Source organism: Schistocerca serialis, chromosome 4 (assembly GCF_023864345.2).
Source record: "Schistocerca serialis cubense isolate TAMUIC-IGC-003099 chromosome 4, iqSchSeri2.2, whole genome shotgun sequence".
Taxonomy (NCBI): Eukaryota; Metazoa; Arthropoda; class Insecta; order Orthoptera; family Acrididae; genus Schistocerca; species Schistocerca serialis.
The window spans coordinates 82,494,027-82,514,271 of record NC_064641.1 but is presented as its reverse complement, the minus strand read 5'-3'; the positions used below and the strand labels follow the sequence as shown (position 1 = coordinate 82,514,271).

Here is a 20,245-nt window from a genome sequence, read left to right as displayed (position 1 = left end):
GCCTACATTTATAGCATTTTTAGATTTCGAGAACGTTTTTTGCAATGTTGATTGGAACACTCTATTTGAAATTCTGAAGGTAGCAGGGGTCAAATACAGAGAGAGAATGGCTATTTACAATCTTGTGCGGAAACCAGACCGCAATTACAAGAGTCGAGGGGCATGAAAGGGAGGCAGTGTTTGATAAGCGAATGAGACAGGGTTGTAGCCTATCCCCGATGTCATTCAATTTGTACAATGAACAAGCGGTAAAGTAAACCAACGAAAAATTTGGAGCGGGAGTTAAAGTTCAGGGAGAAGAAATGAAAACTTCGAGGTTTGTCGATGACATTGTCATTCTGTCAGAGACAGCAAAGGACTTGGAATACCAGTTGAACGGAATGGACAGTGTCTTGAAAGGAGGATATAAGAGAACATTAACAAAAGCAAAACAAGGATAATGGAATTCAGTCGAATTAAATCAGGTGATGTTGAGAGAATTAGATTAGAAAATGAGACACTAAAAGTAGTAAATGAGTTTTGCTATCTGGGAAGCAAAATAGCTGATGTAGACTGTCAATGGCAAGAAAAGCATTTCTGAAGAAGAGAAACATGCTACCCTCGAATATAGATTTAAGTGTGAGGAAGTCTTTGCTGAAGTTATTTGTCTGGAGTGCAGTCACTTATGGAACTGAAACATGAACGATAAACAGTTTAGACAAGAAGAGAGTATAAGCTTCCGAAATGTGGTGGTACAGAAGAAGATTAGATGGATAGATCACGTAACTAATGAGGAAATACTGAATAGAATTTGGGAGAAAATGAATTAGTGGCACAACTTGGCTAAAAGAAGGGACCAGTTGATAGAGCACATTCTGAGACATCAAGGGATCACCAGTTTAGTATTGGGGGGAAGTATGGAGGGTAAAAAAGCACAGAGGCCAAGAAATGAGTACAATAAGCAGATTCAGAAGGGCATAGATTGTAGTAATTACTCGGACGCGAAGAGGCTTTCACAAGATAAAGTAGCAAGGAGATCTGCATCATATCGGTCTTCACATCGAAGACCACAACAACAACAACAACAACATGGCGGCGTCATGCGTACGTGCTGGTGCAGTGTCCGTTGGCTGGGACCACAGAGGTGGCCAACAGTGAGCAACGATTGAGTGTGGCGACATAAAATTAGCCTTTGAAATTCCTCATGGCTCCTCAACTTGCACAGACTCGTTACTAGCCGCTGGCCATTTAAGAGCCGCAGAGTTGTCGTTGTGTGGGCAGCTAGGATATCGTAAGCAGTGCCCAGCAGAGTCAGACAGTGGGGCGCCTATATCCCGACGCCAGGTGTGGAGTGCTATTAGGAGGCCTGACCCGGTTTCATAGCCCCGCGCCTCACGTCTGTCGGACAGACATCCAGACCACCACCTTCCTTGACAGCCGTGTCCCTCACCTGCGGTAATTATTCATCTTCAGAAGAGAGCTAATTCCAGATACATTAACAATACCGAAACAGACGGAAAAGCTGACTCATCATAATGAGGACTGGATTCTTAATAAGCGTGCCAAGTTCTTCGGTAGTCAGACAAACATGCGATGTCCATTGTAGGTTTGACAGTGTGGATGTTTGGTTCGAACACTCGTGTTTTTTTAGCTTTAGTCAGAAAGAGTGGGTGGGTGTTATGAGCTTCGGATATGTGAGTTACAGGTTAGAGTCGAGTAGTGGAGTTACGAGATGGTCAGACTGAGTGATAATGAACACGGTTATGTCTCAGTTATGCGACTGGATTCGTGATTTCCTGTCAGGGGGTCACAGTTCGTAGTGACTGACGGACAGTCATCGACTGAAACAGAAGTGATTCCTGGCGTTCCCCAAAGTAGTGTTATAGGCCCTTTACTGTTCCTTATCTATATAAACGATTTGGGAGACAATCTGAGCAGCCGTCTCAGGTTATTTGCAGGTTATGCTGTCGTTTAATACCTAGTAAAGTCATCACACGATCAAAACAAGTAGGAAGGAGATTTAGAAACGATGTATGAATGGTGCGACAATTGGCGATTGACTCTAAATAGTGATAAGTGTGAGGTCATCCAAATGAGTGCTAAAAGGAATCCGTTAAACTTCGGTTACACGTTAAATCAGTAAATCTAGTAAATCACTTCAACTAAATTCCTAGGCATTACAGTTACGAACAACTGAAACTGGAAAGAACACACAGAAAATGTTATGGGCAGGGCGAATCAAAGACAGCGCTTTATTAGCACAACACTTAGATGACGCGACAGATTTACTAAAGAGACTGCCTACGCTATGCTTGTGCGTCCTCGTTTGGAGTACTGCTGCGCGTGCGGCTGGTCCCGGCGGAGGTTCGAGTCCTCCCTTGGGCATGGGTGTGTGTGTTCGTCCTTAGGATAATTTAGGCTAAGTAATGTGTAAGCTTAGGGACTGATGACCTTATCAGTTAAGTCCCATAAGATTTCACACACATCTGAACATTTTTTTAACTGCTGCACGTTGTGGGATCCTTACCAGATAGGATTAACAGAGTACATCGAAAAAGTTCAAAGAAGAGCAGCGCGTATTGTAATATCGTGAAGTAGAGGACAGAGTGTCAAGGGTATGACACAGGATTTTTGGTAGAAATCATTAAAACAAAGGCATTTTTTGTTGCAGCGGAGTCTTCTCACGAAGTTTCAAACGCCAACTTTCTCCTCAGAGTGCGAAAATATTTTGTTCACGCTGACCAACGTAGGGAGAAACGGCCATAAAGTAAAATAAGGGAAACCGGAGCTCGCACGGAAAGATATAGGTGTTCGTTTTCTCTGCGCGCTGTTGGAGAGTGGAACAATAGAAAAACATCGTGAAGTTCATTTGATGAACCGTCTGCCAGGCACTTAAGTGTGATTTGCAGAGTACTCATGTAGATGTAATTGTTGATGTAGAGTAACGTGAATGATTGGTACAGCAGGAAACCGTGAAGAAAGGAAAGAAATGAAATTAATTAACAATAAAAGTGAAGAGATTGTGACAGCAAGTTATTAAAGAAGTGGCATTGTAATTCAGAGTGAGCGAAGTAACTGAAATGAACAACAGTGTAAGAGTTTTAAGAAACAGTAATACGCCATTTATGATGTTTAAACTAAATCCCACGCCTTTAATGGTATGTATTAAATCAAGACGGACAGCGAACTACCTTGTACAGAAGTCATTAGGGGATACTCCAAAATGACACAGCCACTAGGGAAAGTAGTAGTGTAATAACAGTGAAGGGTGCCAATGCTCACTTCAACTGTTAAGTTTCAGGTTTCTAATAAGCAGTGAGTTTATCGCTTCCCTGACTTGTTCTGAATTATATTCTCTTCCAACTGAGAATTTGAGCTGCATAGCACAATTCAAGGGTAATTTTTTCGAATTCCCGTAATTGTCTCCAGTGGCAACGCAGAAGTTTGAAATTAGGTTCAAAGGCGCCTACGACCTTCCTCTGTAATGGTGCGAAAGCGTGTTGCTCCGTGACGTCACCATCGGGCTCAGCGACGCTTCAAACAGTAAGGTGTAGACACATGCGAAAGAAACGCCCGAACTCTAAAGGTCATGTGAGGTGTAAGGTGGGTCACTGATATCATGTTGGCACGAAATTTCACCAAAATTCTGCTCAACGCTGCGATGGCCGTATCACACGATGAAAACGTTGTCACCCACTCGCCTTATCCACATTTCACCCCTTCTTTTGACACCTCTGCGGTGGAGTTCAGAATCATAAATCCCAGAGTTGAAATCAAGCGGTTTATTATAGATTGCCAAAGGAAACATTCCAGACACACTGTCGCTCGACGCGAAAGCTCCTCACGGGGTGGCATAAAGGACTTCAAAGAAACACTCTCTTTCGTTTGGGCATTGGTTCCCACACATGTCACGGTCGAAAACAACAGTTCGCAGTGCAGTGAGCAACAGGACGAGATTCTTGACAACTCTTGGCACTGCTGACTCTACCTAGTTGATTCAACCCTTCTCTAAGGACACTGAGGGCTAGCAACCACAGTGAACGTGATTTCACCCTTTGGAGTGCAGCGGGACTGTAATTTTTGCTCTTACCTACATGGTGGAACCACTAGGGACCGTTCAAAACCATTCGACGAAATTTGAACGAGATCTGAAGCAGTATGGGGATGTGACATTGACACATGCATGAATAAAACAGCAAAGTCTTCCGCTAAGAGTACCCAGATCGGCAACACCCTCTGTGCCACCCACCCTCATTTTTTGAACTCTTTAAAAGGTACCTGTACAGAGACAATCCGTGTGGAGCCCTAAGCGCCTGCAGGCTGTTTGCAGTACTGCCCTACACCCTGTCAGGGGGCACGCAGAATAGGATGGGTGTGAGCGGGTTGCCTGCCTGCAGGCGCCTTGGACACTGTACATCTACATTTTTAAAGTGCTACAATATCGTGGGTGGATGACACGGGCGGCGTTGTCGAACTGGAGAATCTTAGATGTGTTGCCTAACTGGAGAATCTTAGGTGGACACTTTGCCGTTTTATCCACGATGTGTCAGTGTCACATCCCCCCCCCCTCCCCCCCATGATCATGCCACAAGAGTGCGCAAAACAGGAGGACTGACGAAGCATAGGCATCCTTTGCTGCTTCAAATCACGTTCAAATTTCGTCGAATTATTTTTAACTGTCCGTAGTGGTTCCATCCTGTAGACAGGAGCAAAAAATGGTAGCCACACTACACTACAAATGGGTGAGATCATATTCAGTACAGCTGCAGACCACACAATGTCCTCAGAAAAAGGTTGAATCACCTGTGGAGAGCCATGAGTGTCACAGGTTGTCAAGAACTTAGCCCTGCTGTTCACTGTGCTGCAAACTGTCGACTGCGAAATGTGTGTGAACCAACGTCCAAAGGAAACGGATGGTTTCTTTCATGTCCTTTCCTCCGCTGGGTGCTAGAACTGGGTTTTCCAATTAATCCACTGGGTCTGAAAGCGTTCCAGGAAGAGAAGAAGGTGTGGGAAATGAATGAGTTATAGAACGCAAAATAGAGGAGATACGTCGTTGTGGAAGATGAAGCGGAAATCATGTAGTTTTAGGATTTGAAAGGATCTGTAGAATTTACGAGAGGCAAAGATCGAGGCCTAAGTTACGGTGGAATAGGTGCAGACGATGGTAGCAAGGTGTAGATCACAGGTGATGCCTTTTATAGTTGTAGTCAGTTTAGGGCTTTATGTTGGATGATATGGAGGCTCATATTCCACATTAATTTTCTACCGATGGTTAGCTCTAAATACTTTACTGTGCTAGTAGGAGGAACTGGGTGGTTAGAAAATTGGGTGGCAGTATCTCCAAGTGGTGTGACCGAAGATCGTAGCTTCGTTTTTCTATGGATTTACTCAAAGTTTCCATGTATTAGACAACTCGACCAGCAGAGTCAAGCAACGTTGGAAGAAAGGACGGGAAAGTTGAAGGACGTGGTGGGTAGCTAGGTAGGTGGTGTAATTAGATGTTGCAAGAGGTGGGTTTACTTGGGCAGGGTGAAGGGGTTACGTTCATAGATTGTAGAATCGTACTTACGTTCAGAATTATTATTAAACAACTGCATGGCTTGGGTGAGTATACGTTGCAAAAATATCACATCTGCCAAAACAAAAATCAAGATTTATACTTCGTTTCAGTAATCTGACAACGAGAAGTAGATGAGAACTCACTTATAGGTGTCGTCGGTGTTGGTGAGTAGCACCTCTGGCGGCGAGTACGGCAACCACTCGTTGCGCCTGCGCACCAGCGTCCCAGCACGACGCGTCTCGCCGAAATCGCAGAGCTTGACGCGCGAGAAATCCGACCGGAAGACCAGCACGTTGTCCAGCTTCACGTCGCGGTGCACCAGCTCGCGCGCGTGCAGGTGGTCCAGCGCCGACGCCAGCTGCGGCACGCACACCACCAGTTTACTTCCAGAAGCACTACGCACAACGGGAGTTGCACATCTCTGAACTATGACCAATAACCAGATTACTTCCTGTCGTATCCAATGGTTCCTCAAGCTAAGCCCTTCCAAAATCCAATTATAGGACGAGCCCACTAACCATGCAACAGAGAGCACACAGCAGATTAAAATTACTAACTGGCCAATCATGGAATTTGGATCCGTCCATCATTCTCTACACAAACAAAGCTTTGATTCGATCCATCCTCTCCTGTGTAATGGATATACACTCCAGTCACTTTCTATCAGTATTTTCAGATGTTGAATAGAAGGACTCCGTTTCGCTTATTACCCTCTCCTACTCGACACCTTTACCGATTCATCAATTTTCTCTCCCGTCTCATTGAGGCTGAATATCTCCGTACTTCCTACACATCCCGCAAACTTGCCTCCATCAACCCTTTCATGTTGCCCCTAGTAACCAATACTGGCACACTGCCGAGCCAATACCAATACTTCCCACTCCTCTTACACCTCCTTAGCCTCCCTGTCGCCTCCCATTACAGCTTCAACAGACTTAGAACCAACGAAATTTTATCTGACGGCTATGCTATCTGTCATAGCTAACCCACTTTACCTATCCTTTCGCCCATCAGTGTTCCCTTCTCCTTCCCCTGGCTTCCTTTTCATGCCGCCACAACCGTGGCTAGGCATCCATTCTAATCATCCGTCTCTAAAATTTAATACAACCTTCTGGTCACACTCTTACACTACATGCCCCAAATACAACCCCTCCAACACTATTGCCATCCCATTCATAACAACATCACTTATCCCTCCCACTCTTAACTCATCCTCTTCCATTGCAGGTGCTAGAACCTAGTATAGAGAAGTTTAGTGGTTCCCCCTTTATCCACCTTCCCACTGAATGGCGTTGAAATATCAGTAAAAAATATAAAAAAAGACCAATTTTCCAACCACTGAAATCGTCCAAGTGTGGCAGCATGAAGTTAATTAGGAACAATGGTGCAACCCTGCTCCGCACAGTATTAGTCTAGACATTGGAAAGGGGAGGATAATATAGCATTTATGTAGAAGGGCTCTTCAGTCGTCTGCTCGAAGAGGATTGAGTGACGCTGGCTAAAATACAGTAACCGTATTCTGAAGGGGCACGGCTCACATTTTCGTGTTGAAACCTAGTTTCAGAATTTTTGCAGCTTCACCAATTTATTTCAGTTGAACGTACTACCAATTTCCTCAGAGAGACTAAGAATTGTTTCTTGTCTGGTACTTGATAAAAATGAAGTTTGGCTCTGTTTCTAAAGACATTGCCATAGACGAAACTTTTATCCTAAAAGTCTCTTCTTCCATTCTTGAATGGAAAAGCTTTCCTCCTTCACGCTCGTTGGTACCCGTCAACGTAGTTTTTTTTCCAAAATAAAACTGGTCCAGAAAATAAAAAATGGCTCTAAGCACTATTGGACTTAACAGCTGAGGTCATCAGTCCCCTAGACTTAGAACTATTTAAACCTAACTAACCTAAGGACATCACACACATCCATGCGAGAGGCAGTATTCGAATCTGCGACCGTAGCAGCAGTGCGGCTCCGGACTTCCAAAAAATATTTCATGCATTTTAAGACAGGCAACCAGACTTACATTATCCTTCCCAGAATACTGTCAATAAGTGTTTTACAAACTACAGTACAGTAAAATCAAATACTGTAAACCGAATCTGTAGCTTCACTACTACATAGAGTAAACGTTCGATGTGACGATCATCGGCTTCGTTACATAATGTGTAACGACGAACCATGTTTCGTCAGTTTCTCTGTAAAATTCCACTCTCCACTCTGATGGTGTCAAACGCTTAAAGATGCATTCAGTAAGTTCATCTGTTGTTCCTACTGGCGTTTAATACACCAGTGACTTTACAAAACCCCAGACAAGAAAGTTAAGAGTTTCTAGAATGAAATTTTCACTCTACAGCGGAGTGTGCGCTGATATGAAACTTCCTGGCGGATTAAAACTGTGTGCCGGACCGAGACTCAACTCGGGACCTTTGCCTTTCGTGGGCAAGTGCTCTACCGACTGAGCTACCCAAGCACGACTCACGCCCCGTCCTCACAGCTTTAATTCTGCCAGTACCTCGTCTCCTACCTTCCAAACTTAACAGAAGCTCTCCTGCGAGCCTTGCAGAACTAGCGCTCCTGAAAGAACGGATCCGTTCTTCCAGGAGTGCTAGTTAAAGCTGTGAGGACGGGGCGTGAGTCGTGATTGGGTAGCTCAGTCGGTAGAGCACTTGCCCGCGAGAGGCAAAGGTCCCGAGTTCGAGTCTCGGTCCGGCGCACAGTTTTAATCCGCCAGTAAGTTTCAAGTTAAGAGTTGTGAGGTCAGGAAACTGGGCATCTCCTTCAAAATACTCTCTGCCTACAGTTGTCTGTGAGATATGCCCTGGCCCAACGATCAAAGTGCGCTGGAGAATCGTCGTTCCGAGAGCATAAACTAGTGTACAGTTGCAGGGGAACGTCCTCCAGGAGTTTAGGCAAGGCATTTATCAGAAAGTTAAAATATTATGCACCGTTCAAACGATCTGGAAAGATGTGTGGTCCAGTAAGGTGGTTTCCAAGAGTTCCAGCCTAGATTGTCACTGAGAGGTAGCGTGTGGATTTTCAACAGCCTAGTGGCGGCTGTAGAATTTTATTTCACATTTTCGGCTATAGGTTCCTCATACCAAGACGTTCAAAATTTCATCCTCTGCAGTCTCCCACATTTTTAAACCGTCATTTTTTACACCTTGTATATGAGATACAGCTGTTACAACTCATCTAATAAACTAGGCTCTGTCCGTTGCAGTTTGCCTTGAAAATGGCGGGGTGTTCTCCCGCCGAAATATCGGCGGTCGCTGAAAGTGTTACCTGGCTGAATTCCCGGAAGTTATTTGATAGGCTCTGTGTCATCAACAGACACGTAGACTAGACTGAAAATGTTGCTAGCTTTCTGACGAATCCTTCTTCAGATTTACGAGTATCCATATGCACAAATACTTCCGCACCACTACGTTGTTATGATTGATTACATTGTTCCCACACTTTAGTGTGATTGTGGTGGTGGGGGAGAGGCGGGGGGAGGGGTGTGTCTGGTAAAGTGGCCCCTCAACACTCCCTCCTCCTCCCCGCCTCCTTTCTCCCCTCACCCATATCGCACAATATATTATAACGTCACACCCCAGTGGAGCTGCAATGTGGAAAAAAATATAACCAGCCGAGGCAAGGCAGTTGCGCATTTGTGTTTATGGGTACTCCATAGATCTGAACAACGATTCGTCCAAAAGCTCACAACGTCCTCAGACTTTCGTACGTGCAGGTTGACAACTCGGTGCCTCAACAATTCGCAACTATTAGTGGAGTGTTGCTTTTACTCCTTCCACGCTTTATATACCACCAAGGACATTCCATTACCATAACATTTTAGCACCATCTCATAAATATTTTACGTTTCAAAATAAAATCTGTAAATTAGAGAAGGGACTTAAAATTGGATGTTGTCTCGCTGGCACACTTGGCAGATATTTTCGAAAACATCTTGAGAATAAATTCTTTACTTACACCAAACGATAAGTGATAAAATAATGTACTATTGAAGACATTTGGAGGACACGATTATTCTTATCAACGGAGGCGGAGGCAATCATGTGATTAATGAACTTTAAAGCAGTTTAAACAACTTCCACAATACTATGATCTTTACAACGGAATTCGAAAAAAAAAATCCGCGATCAGCTTCCTAGATCTTAGAATTAGCAGTTGCAATGGAGTACATATTTCCAGCGCATAACGTAAAGTAGTACTGCAGACAACTTCAACCATGCCTCACAATGCCACCCGCTTGCAGATAAAAAAATTTCTTTCATGCAATGATTAGTAGGTTAATGCGGGCTCCAATGTCTGAAGATAACAGAATCAACAGAATCCATAAACTAGACACACTCTGATGAACGGCAAACAATAATGGTTATCAGATGAAAATAGTTGACAAAATGTACGAAGAAAAATGACAACCCTAATTAACATCAATAATAGAGAATTACCGTTAGAAAATATTAGAAGAAAAGGTAGTAAAACTCAAGTTGCATTTTTACTATACAGAGTGAAGATAAATAAAATGATAGCCTGTAGAGACGGATTCCTGACTGCAAGTGGAGTGAAACATGTGTCAGAAAATGGACGGTGTGCGTGCAACGATAACAAATCGTCCAGGAATACAGTACTAAGTTGCATCGCATCCGCGTCACAACAGACGTACACAGTGGCCCCCATTGGATGCAATACACGGGTCCACATGTCGCATCCTGGATGGCTGATGACAGAAATCCGATAATTGTGATGGTCTAGTGCAAAAACCATCGATAAAATCCTTCCCCTACAGAGGATAATCCGTGCACTCGTTGCAGGTGATAGGGAAACGCATAGTCGTACTTTGGCTTACACCATGTTTGCGGGCCTTGCCTGGAACTCGTACTAGTGTTCGTCTCTAGATCCTGTAGTATCCAGTCTGAAAGGACCCGTAATCACACAAACGCCCAAAAAGAACTTTAATGTTGTGTGACGTGGTTGATGTCTGTGAGGGTACTTGTTGTGGTATAGCCGTGCTGTCTCTCGACCGTTTCCATCTGTCTGGCCGTATATAAACACCATCTCGGCTTGTTCCCGACGTGAATACCGAACTATCCTGCTGTTTACAGTGCGCAGCGTTTATCACACAGCCTGCAACACACGGCACACGGTCAGAGGAACTTTCATTCGCCAGCGCCATCTACCGTGGCAACGATGCATTTCCAGACATGTGTCCATAGCACCTTTTTTCCTTCATTTCCAATCAGGACTCGGTCACTGCAGTTTGTCGGCTTTATTAATGTACACCCTGTATGTACGGCCAATGCCAGACAGATAATCCAAATACGAGTATTATGGAGATCCAATGTGAAAATTTGCTTTGTAACTGAGAACCATACAAGAAGTCCAATTTGCAAATGTAAGGCCTATTGTTGCATGCCGACAACTCGAATAGCTGCGTTGTTATGTGATGGGGAGAACGTGTGACAGAGGTACAGGAGATATTTTATATAAATGTATTGTGCCTATCGTGTGCTAATCAGGTTTGTAAATGAGTGTTTCATTTCCATTTTAACACCGTTATGAACTGTACGACAATAGCCGAGTAATTCAGTGTGAATTCGTTTTCCATACGCATCACATATACAAGCCATCCTCCGAACGGCGTTGCCTTCATGTTTTGATGTAAACTTCCTTGACCAAAACAATTAACTTGGACATGTGTTAATCTATCGAATCAAAGTGTTTTTATTATAACTTGTTTTCACATGAGTATCTACACACGATTTTCTGCATATCACTGTTATGATTTATATAAAAGTATTTGTACAAAAATTGGTTCAAATGGCTCTGAGCACTATGGGACTTAACATCTATGGTCATCAGTCCCCTAGAACTTAGAACTACTTAAACCTAACTAACCTCAGGACATCACACAACACCCAGTCATCACGAGGCTATTTGTACAAGTCCATCTTATCTTGTGGCCTTCTTTCTGTTATGTTGATCGACTTGAACATAGTACTTTCTCCTAAAAACGATTTTCAATGAAGTATTTCTCATTAAAGGCAGCACATCCATTGAGCGCCCTTAAAGTCGAAACACTCAAAAGCAGCATAACGTGGCAACACGAATTGTTTCAAATAACTGTTCAGAGTATATGACTGTGACAAATGAAGTGTTATATTTGCAGTGATAATTTCTGCCTTGCTGTGGGAAACCTGCGTTTAGCAAGGCAGCCATATATTCATCTCCAGAAATCCTGTTACAAGGCAGCCATAAAATCGTCTTCCACCAATATTCCTCCCCATGAAGTTCTGGAGTCCAGGGCCTTTTAGTGGATAATTCAATCAACTGCACCTTCCATCCAACCTGGAGGACCACTCTCGGCGTGACCAACAAGGAAATCACGCGTTTGACTGGGACCGATACCTTTCAACTCGAGAAACATTTGTAAAGTATTTATCATCACATATAACTGTATTCAGGCACTTGCATATGGATAATTAACACACTGTAAATCTTCCACACTGGATAAGTGCTCGGAGATATATCGGAAATGGTTCCGTTTCCTTGTTTCATTGAAAATATAAATTAACGGTGCAAGTGTTTAATAGTGAGCTTCTGGGTGTTCTGCGAAGTTGTTGTTTCCATTTTAAGCACAATATTTTCACGACCGACCCAGATGTCTTCTTCAGGTGCTGCGAGTTTTGGTGTTATGTGTACTACCTGTTAACCTCTTTTCCTTCATATAATACTTTTACAAATCTATAAATTTTGTCATTATTGGTCTACCTTCAGCAGTCTATCGCCCAGCTATAAAAAAAAATGGTTGAATAGATGAGAGTCATTACGTAATTGGTACGCAGAGTGGGCCCTCAAAATTAACGACTGCGTAATTGGCACCCAGCGTGGAATCCATCAAAGTAACCAGTACAATGTGGATGAGACTGGAAGTAAAAATAAAGCAAACCTGGTACTGTTACACAGACTTTTCGTTTCGTACAGCATCAAGGGGACCACCGGCTATGGGCAGCCATTTTGGCGAAACGTGTTTTCTCCAAACACCATGTTATTTTCACCTGGTATCCCCATAACGGAGCGACCGCAGCTGAAAATATTCGTAATAAATTCTCGAACAATTTCTGTGCCGATTTCATTATTTAACATGTGTTTATAAATGGTAAGAACTTAATTCATCTTTTTAAAATTTGTTTGGAAAACTAAAGACCACTTGAAATAACTTACGTCTTCTTTCACTTCCCCTCTCCTTCTTCTCAGCACTTTCTCACTCATTCCTTATTTTTTCTTTTCTTTCTTCAGTCCATAATCCCCCTGAGTGATCCTTTGTTTCCTACTGCAAGCCTTTGAAATTTTTTACTTTTGCTGTGTACTTTCTTTTTTCCTATTTTTTCCTCCATTTTTTCTGTTTCCCTCAGGTCTGGTTTAACTTGTTTGATCCACGTCATTGAAGTTATTGAGTTTCCGCTAAAAAAGTTAAAAATTCCTTTTGTTATTCTGCTCTCATATAGCCATTTTAGTATCCATGGAATACAATTCTCCTCTTCCTCATAGTGTCTAATATTCATTCTATTTTTTCATAAACTTCTTTATTACAGTACTTTTTAATTTCCATTTCCCATAACTATATGTTGGTCTCAAGATTTTTCTGATTATTTTCCTTTCCTTCTTTTCTATTTCACCTATTTCTTTGGCATTATTTTTGTTTTTTCATTCTTTGTTTACAGCTTGGAGTGTAAGCGCCGTAGAAATTACTAACAACCAGCGAATAAGGTTATTTCAAGCAGGTCAGTGCAAGAACACATAGTGACATTCCTTCTATGATGGACTGTGTATGGAGTATGGAGTACCTGAAGGAATTTGTGGACTCTCTTCTTTGTTGTATTGTGGCTGGAGACATTGATGAGTAGATCTCATAGTGCTACCAAGGTGCAGCTGTGTTGACAGCTACGTTTCACCCTCTGTTCCAAACAGTCCCATCTCCAAAAACATATAGAAATATCTCCAGCCTGAACTGTTCCCTGCCGGCCGGTGTGGCCGTGCGGTTCTAGGCGCTTCAGTCTGGAACCGCGTGACCGCTACGGTCGCAGGTTCGAATCCTGCCTCGGGCATGGATGTGTGTGGTGTCCTTAGGTTAGTTAGGTTTAAGTAGTTCTAGGTTCTAGGGGACTGATGACCACAGCAGTTAAGTCCCATAGTGCTCAGAGCCATTTGAACCATTTTTTTGAGCTGTTCCCTCTGCGCACTACAGGTCAAACGCCCTCACAAGTCCGCCAGTACTGTCGACGCTTTCTATCATTTGAAAAGAGGCAAAGCAGTGACTCGTCGGATCAGACAACAAAATTACAGTCATCAATTGCCCAGTTTCTTTGTTGTTTGGGGTAATGAAAAAGTGTGTTTCAATGAACCTGACTCAAAATGTCTTTATAAGCAGTTCCATTCACAGTGTTTGTTTGTCATTGACAAGACGTGACATACGTTTACACCGTTTTACGACCACTGCTCCTATGCCGTGTTACACTGCTGCAAATAGTACATTATTGCTTGTAGAGTCGTCGGCCAGCCAGTACACGTTGAGTAACTAATGAGGCGACGTCAGTCACGGTGAGGTCACGGCTACGTCCAAACACGATAGCTCCTTTCTGCCACTGTGCCATTTCTCCACGTTGACACCCTCCTGCGCTGATTTCATACAACGGACTGACGAAAATACACCCCACTTCACTGCCGTGACGTACCACCTAGTACGAGTTATAATGCGCTTCAAAGTGATAAGTGTGCTCTTTAAGAGAGTGAATACTACTATATCTGGTGATCTTTCTTACGTGCAACGAGTAACTGGAAACACAAATACTTAGATGACCCGAGCAACAGCAGCAGAGAGAGTGAGACAGAGAGAGAGATCGGCCGATACGCACACACACACACACACACACACACACACACACACACACACACAGAGGAAAATTCAGGATGTAATGTAACAATATAATGAAAAGGATAGTTGCTACTCACCATATAGCGCAGATGCTGAGTCGCAGAAAGGCACAACAGAAACACTGTCACAGAACTAGCTATCGGCCAACAAAGCCTTTGTCAAAATTAGACAACATACACACACGCACACACTCATTCAAACGCAACTCACACGCACGTGACCCACGTCATGCTGGGTGTTGTGAGTTGCTTTTGCCTGAATGTGTGCATTTGTATGTTGTCTAATTTTGACAAAGGCTTTGTTGGCCGAAAGCTAGCTGTGTGACAGGCTTTTTGTTGTGCCTTTCTGCGACTCAGCATCTGCGCTATATGGTGAGTAGCAACTGAAGAGAGAGAGAGGAAGAGAGAGAGAGAGAGAGAGAGAGAGAGAGGGAGGGAGTAAAATCAAGTTTTACGCTTGATGGAGTACCTCATCCCTCCCACCGCCCTCCACCCCCATCCGCTCTTGAAATATGGAACGGACCTTGCCGAGGTAGGGTGGCTTGCGTGCCTCAACGGTACAAATAGCCGTATGGTGATGCAAACACTACAGAGGAATAGTTGTGGAGAGGTCTGATTAACCTGTGGTTCCAGAAGAAGGGCAGCAGCCCTTTCAATGGTTGCAGGGGCAACAGTCTGGAAAATTGACTGATCAGGCCAACGGGCTTTGCTATGCTGGTACTGCGAACAGTTGAAAGCAAGGAGAAGCTAAAGCCGTTAATTTTTCTCGCGAGCATGCATGTCTACTGTACAGCTCAATGGTAATGGCGTCCTCTTGGGTAAAACATTCTGAAAGTAAAATAATCCACCATTGTGATCTCCTAGGAAAAGCGAACTTTGCATTCTAGAGGACGGAGCGTGGAATGTTGGATCCCTTGATCAGATAAGCAGGTTAGAGGCTTTAAAATGAGGGAATTTGTGAACTTCGATGGCAGGAAGAAAAGGACATCAGGTCAGTTAATGCAGGAGCATGTCTAATAATGAGCAAAAAAAAAAAAAAAAGTGAAAGCATTATGATAGCCAAAACATATACCACACCAACATCCACGACAGTAGTACGAGTTTATATGCCAGTCGGTACTTAATGTTAGCTTTATGGATAATTGCATTATTTGCCAAAAGTATGAGGATACAACTGGGTTTCGTTCGCCACAGGCACCAGGCCGGGCGTAACGAATACTGCTACCAGAGGTAGCTGGATAGCAATTGGTGGCAGCCAACCGACGGCCATTGTACAAACATGACCACGTCGGCTGGCGCAATGTATAAGAGGCCGCCGCGAGCTACCATCAGCCGCCTTGAGTACTGTGATTCACGCCTGCGAGTACTCAGCCTCTGTCTCAGTGCTTAGGGCATTACAGAATTGGCTAAGGACCTGCAGTCCTTAATATTCTCTGTTTGGATCTGACTGCATTGTGATTAGTAACTCTTCGAATTAGTTTAACGCTTTTTAACAAATTATTGTCGTGTTTCTCCTTTGCTTACAGTCTTTAGAAACAACGCTTAGGAACAGGATGCAACGGGGAGTGAGTCGTGCTTGGGTAGCTCAGTCGGTAGATCACTTGCCCGCGAAAGGCAAAGGTCCCGAGTTCGAGCCTTGGTCCCGCACACAGTTTTAATCTGCCAGGACGTTTCACATCAGCGCACACTCCGCTGCAGAGTGAAAATCTCATTCTGGGAACTATTAACATTGTCTGGCAGGTCATACAGCATGAACAGGTAGTGCCCGCAACATCATCATGTTGCGTCCTCTTACTGTGTATTCCTAAGTTCAGTTTAATACCGCATCTGATGATACTTCTGTTAGTAAGCGTTTGATAGTTAACAGCCACAAATAGGTAAAGGTGTAAGCTACTATAAGCATTATCATAGAGAGACACAAACCTAACACCCACCACAATACTACCAGTTTATGTGCCAACTAACTACCTAGATGATGGAGAGATTGAAAGAATGTATGATGAGATAAAGGAAATTGTTCAGATAGTTTTGGCAGACAATGACTGAAATGAAAGAGGGACTGGAATTCTGTTGTACTTAAAGGATGGGAAGGCAAAGTAGTAGGAGAACCTGGACTAAGGTAAAGGAATGAAAGAGGAAATCGCTTGACAGAATTTAGCACAAGAATAATTTAATCATTGCTCGCACTTAATTTAAGAATCATGAAACAAGCTCGTATACACGGAAGAAACTTGCGGACAGTGGAAGGTTTAAAACTGATTATATAACGGTAAATCAGGTATTTCTAAAGCAGATTTTAAACGGTAAGGCATATCCAGATGCAGATGAAGGCTCTGCCCATAATTTATTGGTTATGGACTGCAGATTAAATCTGAAAAAATTGCGAAAATGTAGGATTTCAGGATTTTAAGGAGATGGGCCTGGATAAATTGAAAGCACCAGAGGGTGTTGAAAGCTTCAAAAGAATCTTGGACAATGTTGGACGAAAGAAGACGAATGGGTAACTTTGAGAAATGAAGTAGTGAAGGCAGCAGAGGATCGCATAGGTAAAAAGTAAGGAAAAATAGAAATCACTGGATAAAACAGAAGATTTTAAATTTGATTGGCTTTAGGAGATTATATGAAAATACAGCAGATGAAGCAGGCGAAAGGGAATACAGAAGTCTAAAATATGAGGTTGAAAGAAAATGCAAAATGGCTAAACAGGAATGGCTATAGGACAAATATAAGGCGGTATGAACGTGCATGACTAGGGAAAAACAGATGCCGCCTATAGGAAGATTAAAGAGACCTTTGGAGGAAAGGGAAGCAGCTGTATGCATATCAAGAGCACAGATGGCAAGCCAATATTAAGCAAATAAGGAAAGGAGAATGGTGGAATATGTAGTGGGTGTCTACATTAAGAAGACAATTATAAAGAAAATATTACTGATAGAGAAGTTGGATGAGATGAAGATGAGATGGAAGATATGATTTTGCTAGAAGAACTTGGCTTAGGACCATAAGACCTAGATGGACTGAAGCCCATGGAGTAGGCGACATACTCTCAGAATTAGAGAGATCCTTGGGAGGACCAAACATGACAAGAATTCCCTGCCTTGTGTGCGGGATATACGAGACCGGCAATATACCTCCAGACTTCATAAAGAGTCTGAATGCTGACACGAATTCTATACAAAAGAATTAAAATCTGGTCGATGCCGATACTGGGGAAGATAAGTTTGGGCTACACAGAATTGAAGGAACACGTGAGGCAATATTGACATCTTCTTATAAGTTGAATACAGGCAAACCTACATTTATAGCGTTTGTAGATTAAAGGAAGCTTTTCTCAATGTTGGCTGGTTTACACTCTCTGAAATTTAGATGAGAGCAGGACTAGAAAGCAAGCTATACAGAAACCAGACAGTTGTCATAACAGACGAAGTGCATGAAAGAGAAGCAATGTTTGAGATGAGAGTGAATAGGGCTGTATAGCCTACTCATGATGGTTAATTTGTGCGTTGAGCAAGCTGTCTAGGAAACCATGGAGAAATGTGGAAAGGGAATTAAAGTTTAGAAAGAGGAAATAAAAACTTTGATGATGACATTATATTTTTCTCAAGACGGCAAAGAAGTTGGAAGAGAAGTTGCATGGAACAGATCGAGTCTTGAAAGCAGGATATGAGATGAACATCAACAAAAGTAAAACACTGGTAACTGAGTGTAGTCGAATTAAATCAAGTGATGTTCAGGGAATTACGTTAGGAAATGAGAGAGTAATAGTAGTAGACCGAATTTAGTTATTTTGGCAGCAAAATAACTGATGATGGCCGAAACAGAGAGGGTATAGCACGAGAAGCATTTCTGAAAAAGAGATATTTGGTAACATCGATTACAAATGTAAGTAATAGGAAGCCTTTTTTGAAGGTGCTTGCCTGGCATCCGAAAGTGAAACGAGGATGATAACAGTTTAGACAAGACGTGGATAGAAGCTTTTGAAATTTGGTGCTGTAGAAGAATGCTGAAGGTTAGATGGATAGATCGAATAGCTAATGAGTACGTACTAAATCAAACCGAGTAGAAAAGCAATTTATGGCAAAATTTAACTAGAAGAAGAATTCGGTTGATAGGACACATCCTGAGGCATCAGGGAACGGTAAATTTGGATGGAGTGTTGGGGGTAAAATTGTAGATGGATACCAAGACTTGACTACAGTAAAAAGGCTCCACAAAAGAAGACGAAGTAAATATTCCAGAATTAGAATCTAGAACAGCTGCCAATATGAGTAACGTTGAAGTAAATATCCTCGGAGTAGTGAAGCAATTTAAATCACTTAATAAAAGCAAATCTTCTGGTCCAGACTGTATACCAATTAGGTTCCTTTCGGAGCATGCTGATGCATTAACTCCATTGTTATATACAACCGTTCACTCGACGAAAATTCCGTACCCAAAGACTGGAAAGTTGCAAGGGTCACACCAATACGCAAGAAAGTTAGTAGGAGTAATCCACTAAATTACAGGCCCATATCGTTAACGTCGATGTGCAGCAGGATTTTAGAACGTATATTGTGTTCGAACATTATGAATTATCTCAAAGAAAACGGTCTATTGACCCATGTTGACTGTGTGTCAACATGGGTTTAGAAAACATCGTTGCTGTGAAACACAACTAGCTCTTTATTCAGATGAAGTGTTGATTGCTATTGACAAGGGATTTCAGATCGATTCCGTATTTCTGGATTTCCTGAGGGCTTTTGTCATTGTACCACGCAAGCGGCTCGTGGGGAAATTGCGTACTTATGGAATATCGACTCAGTTATGACTGGATTTGTGATTTTCTGTCAGAGAGGTCACAGTTCGTAGTAACTGACGGAAAGTCATCGAATAAAACAGAAGTGGTTTCTTGCTTTCCCCAAGGTAGTGTGTAAGTAGGCTGTTTAGGTTCTTATATTGGTAACGCCACCGCCACGTAGTGCTCTGTATGAAAATAACTGGCTGTGCTGCGTGCAGTCTGTGGCTGGGTGGCAATGTTGGAATTTGCTATTGTAGTGTTGGGCAGTTGGCTGTTAACAGCGCGTAGCGTTGCGCAGTTGGAGGTGAGCCGCCAGCAGTGGTGGATGTGAGGAGAGAGATGGTGGAATTTTGAGAGCGGACGATCTGGAAGTGTGTCCATCAGAAAGAGCAAATTTGTAATATTGGATATCATGGACTGATATATATATATTATGACTTTTGAACACTATTAAGGTAAATACATTGTTTGTACTCTATCAAAATCTTTCATTTACTAACTATGCCTATCAGTAGTTAGTGCCTTCAGTGGTTTGAATCTTTTATTTAACTGACAGTAATGGCGCTCGCTGTATTGCAGTAGTTCGAGTAACGAAGATTTTTGTGAGGTAAGTGATTTGTGAAAGGTTTAGTTTAATGATGGTCAGGGTCATTCTTTTGTAGGGATTATTGAAAGTCAGATTGCGTTGAGCTAAAAAATATTGTGTGTCAGTTTAAGCACAGTCATGTATAATTTTTCCAAGAGGACGTTTCAGGTATTATAGACCGTTTGCTGTTCCTCATCTATATAAACGATTTGGGAGACAATCTGAGCAGCCGTCTTCGGTTGTTTGCAGATGACGCTGTCGTTTATCGACTAATAAAGTCGGAAATACGGAAGCGTCCGATCCCACCCGTTTGCTTTGACCCATGACGTCACAAATATGGCGGAAACAAAAACAAACACACACACTTCTCACAAGAAGCCTAATGACACTAACGGGACAAGCTCAGGAA

At 42.7% G+C, this 20,245-nt stretch overlaps 1 protein-coding gene across 1 annotated transcript in view; it reads right to left on the bottom strand.

Annotated features, from left to right (window-relative positions):
* Positions 1 to 20,245, bottom strand: part of LOC126473648 (serine/threonine-protein kinase meng-po) — a 368,324-nt gene that overhangs the window by 40,444 nt on the left and 307,635 nt on the right. Inside the window, exon 5 of the mRNA XM_050100863.1 lies at positions 5,686 to 5,900. Within this exon, the coding sequence (XP_049956820.1) occupies positions 5,686 to 5,900 (215 nt within the window). The remainder of the gene's footprint in view (positions 1 to 5,685; positions 5,901 to 20,245) is intronic.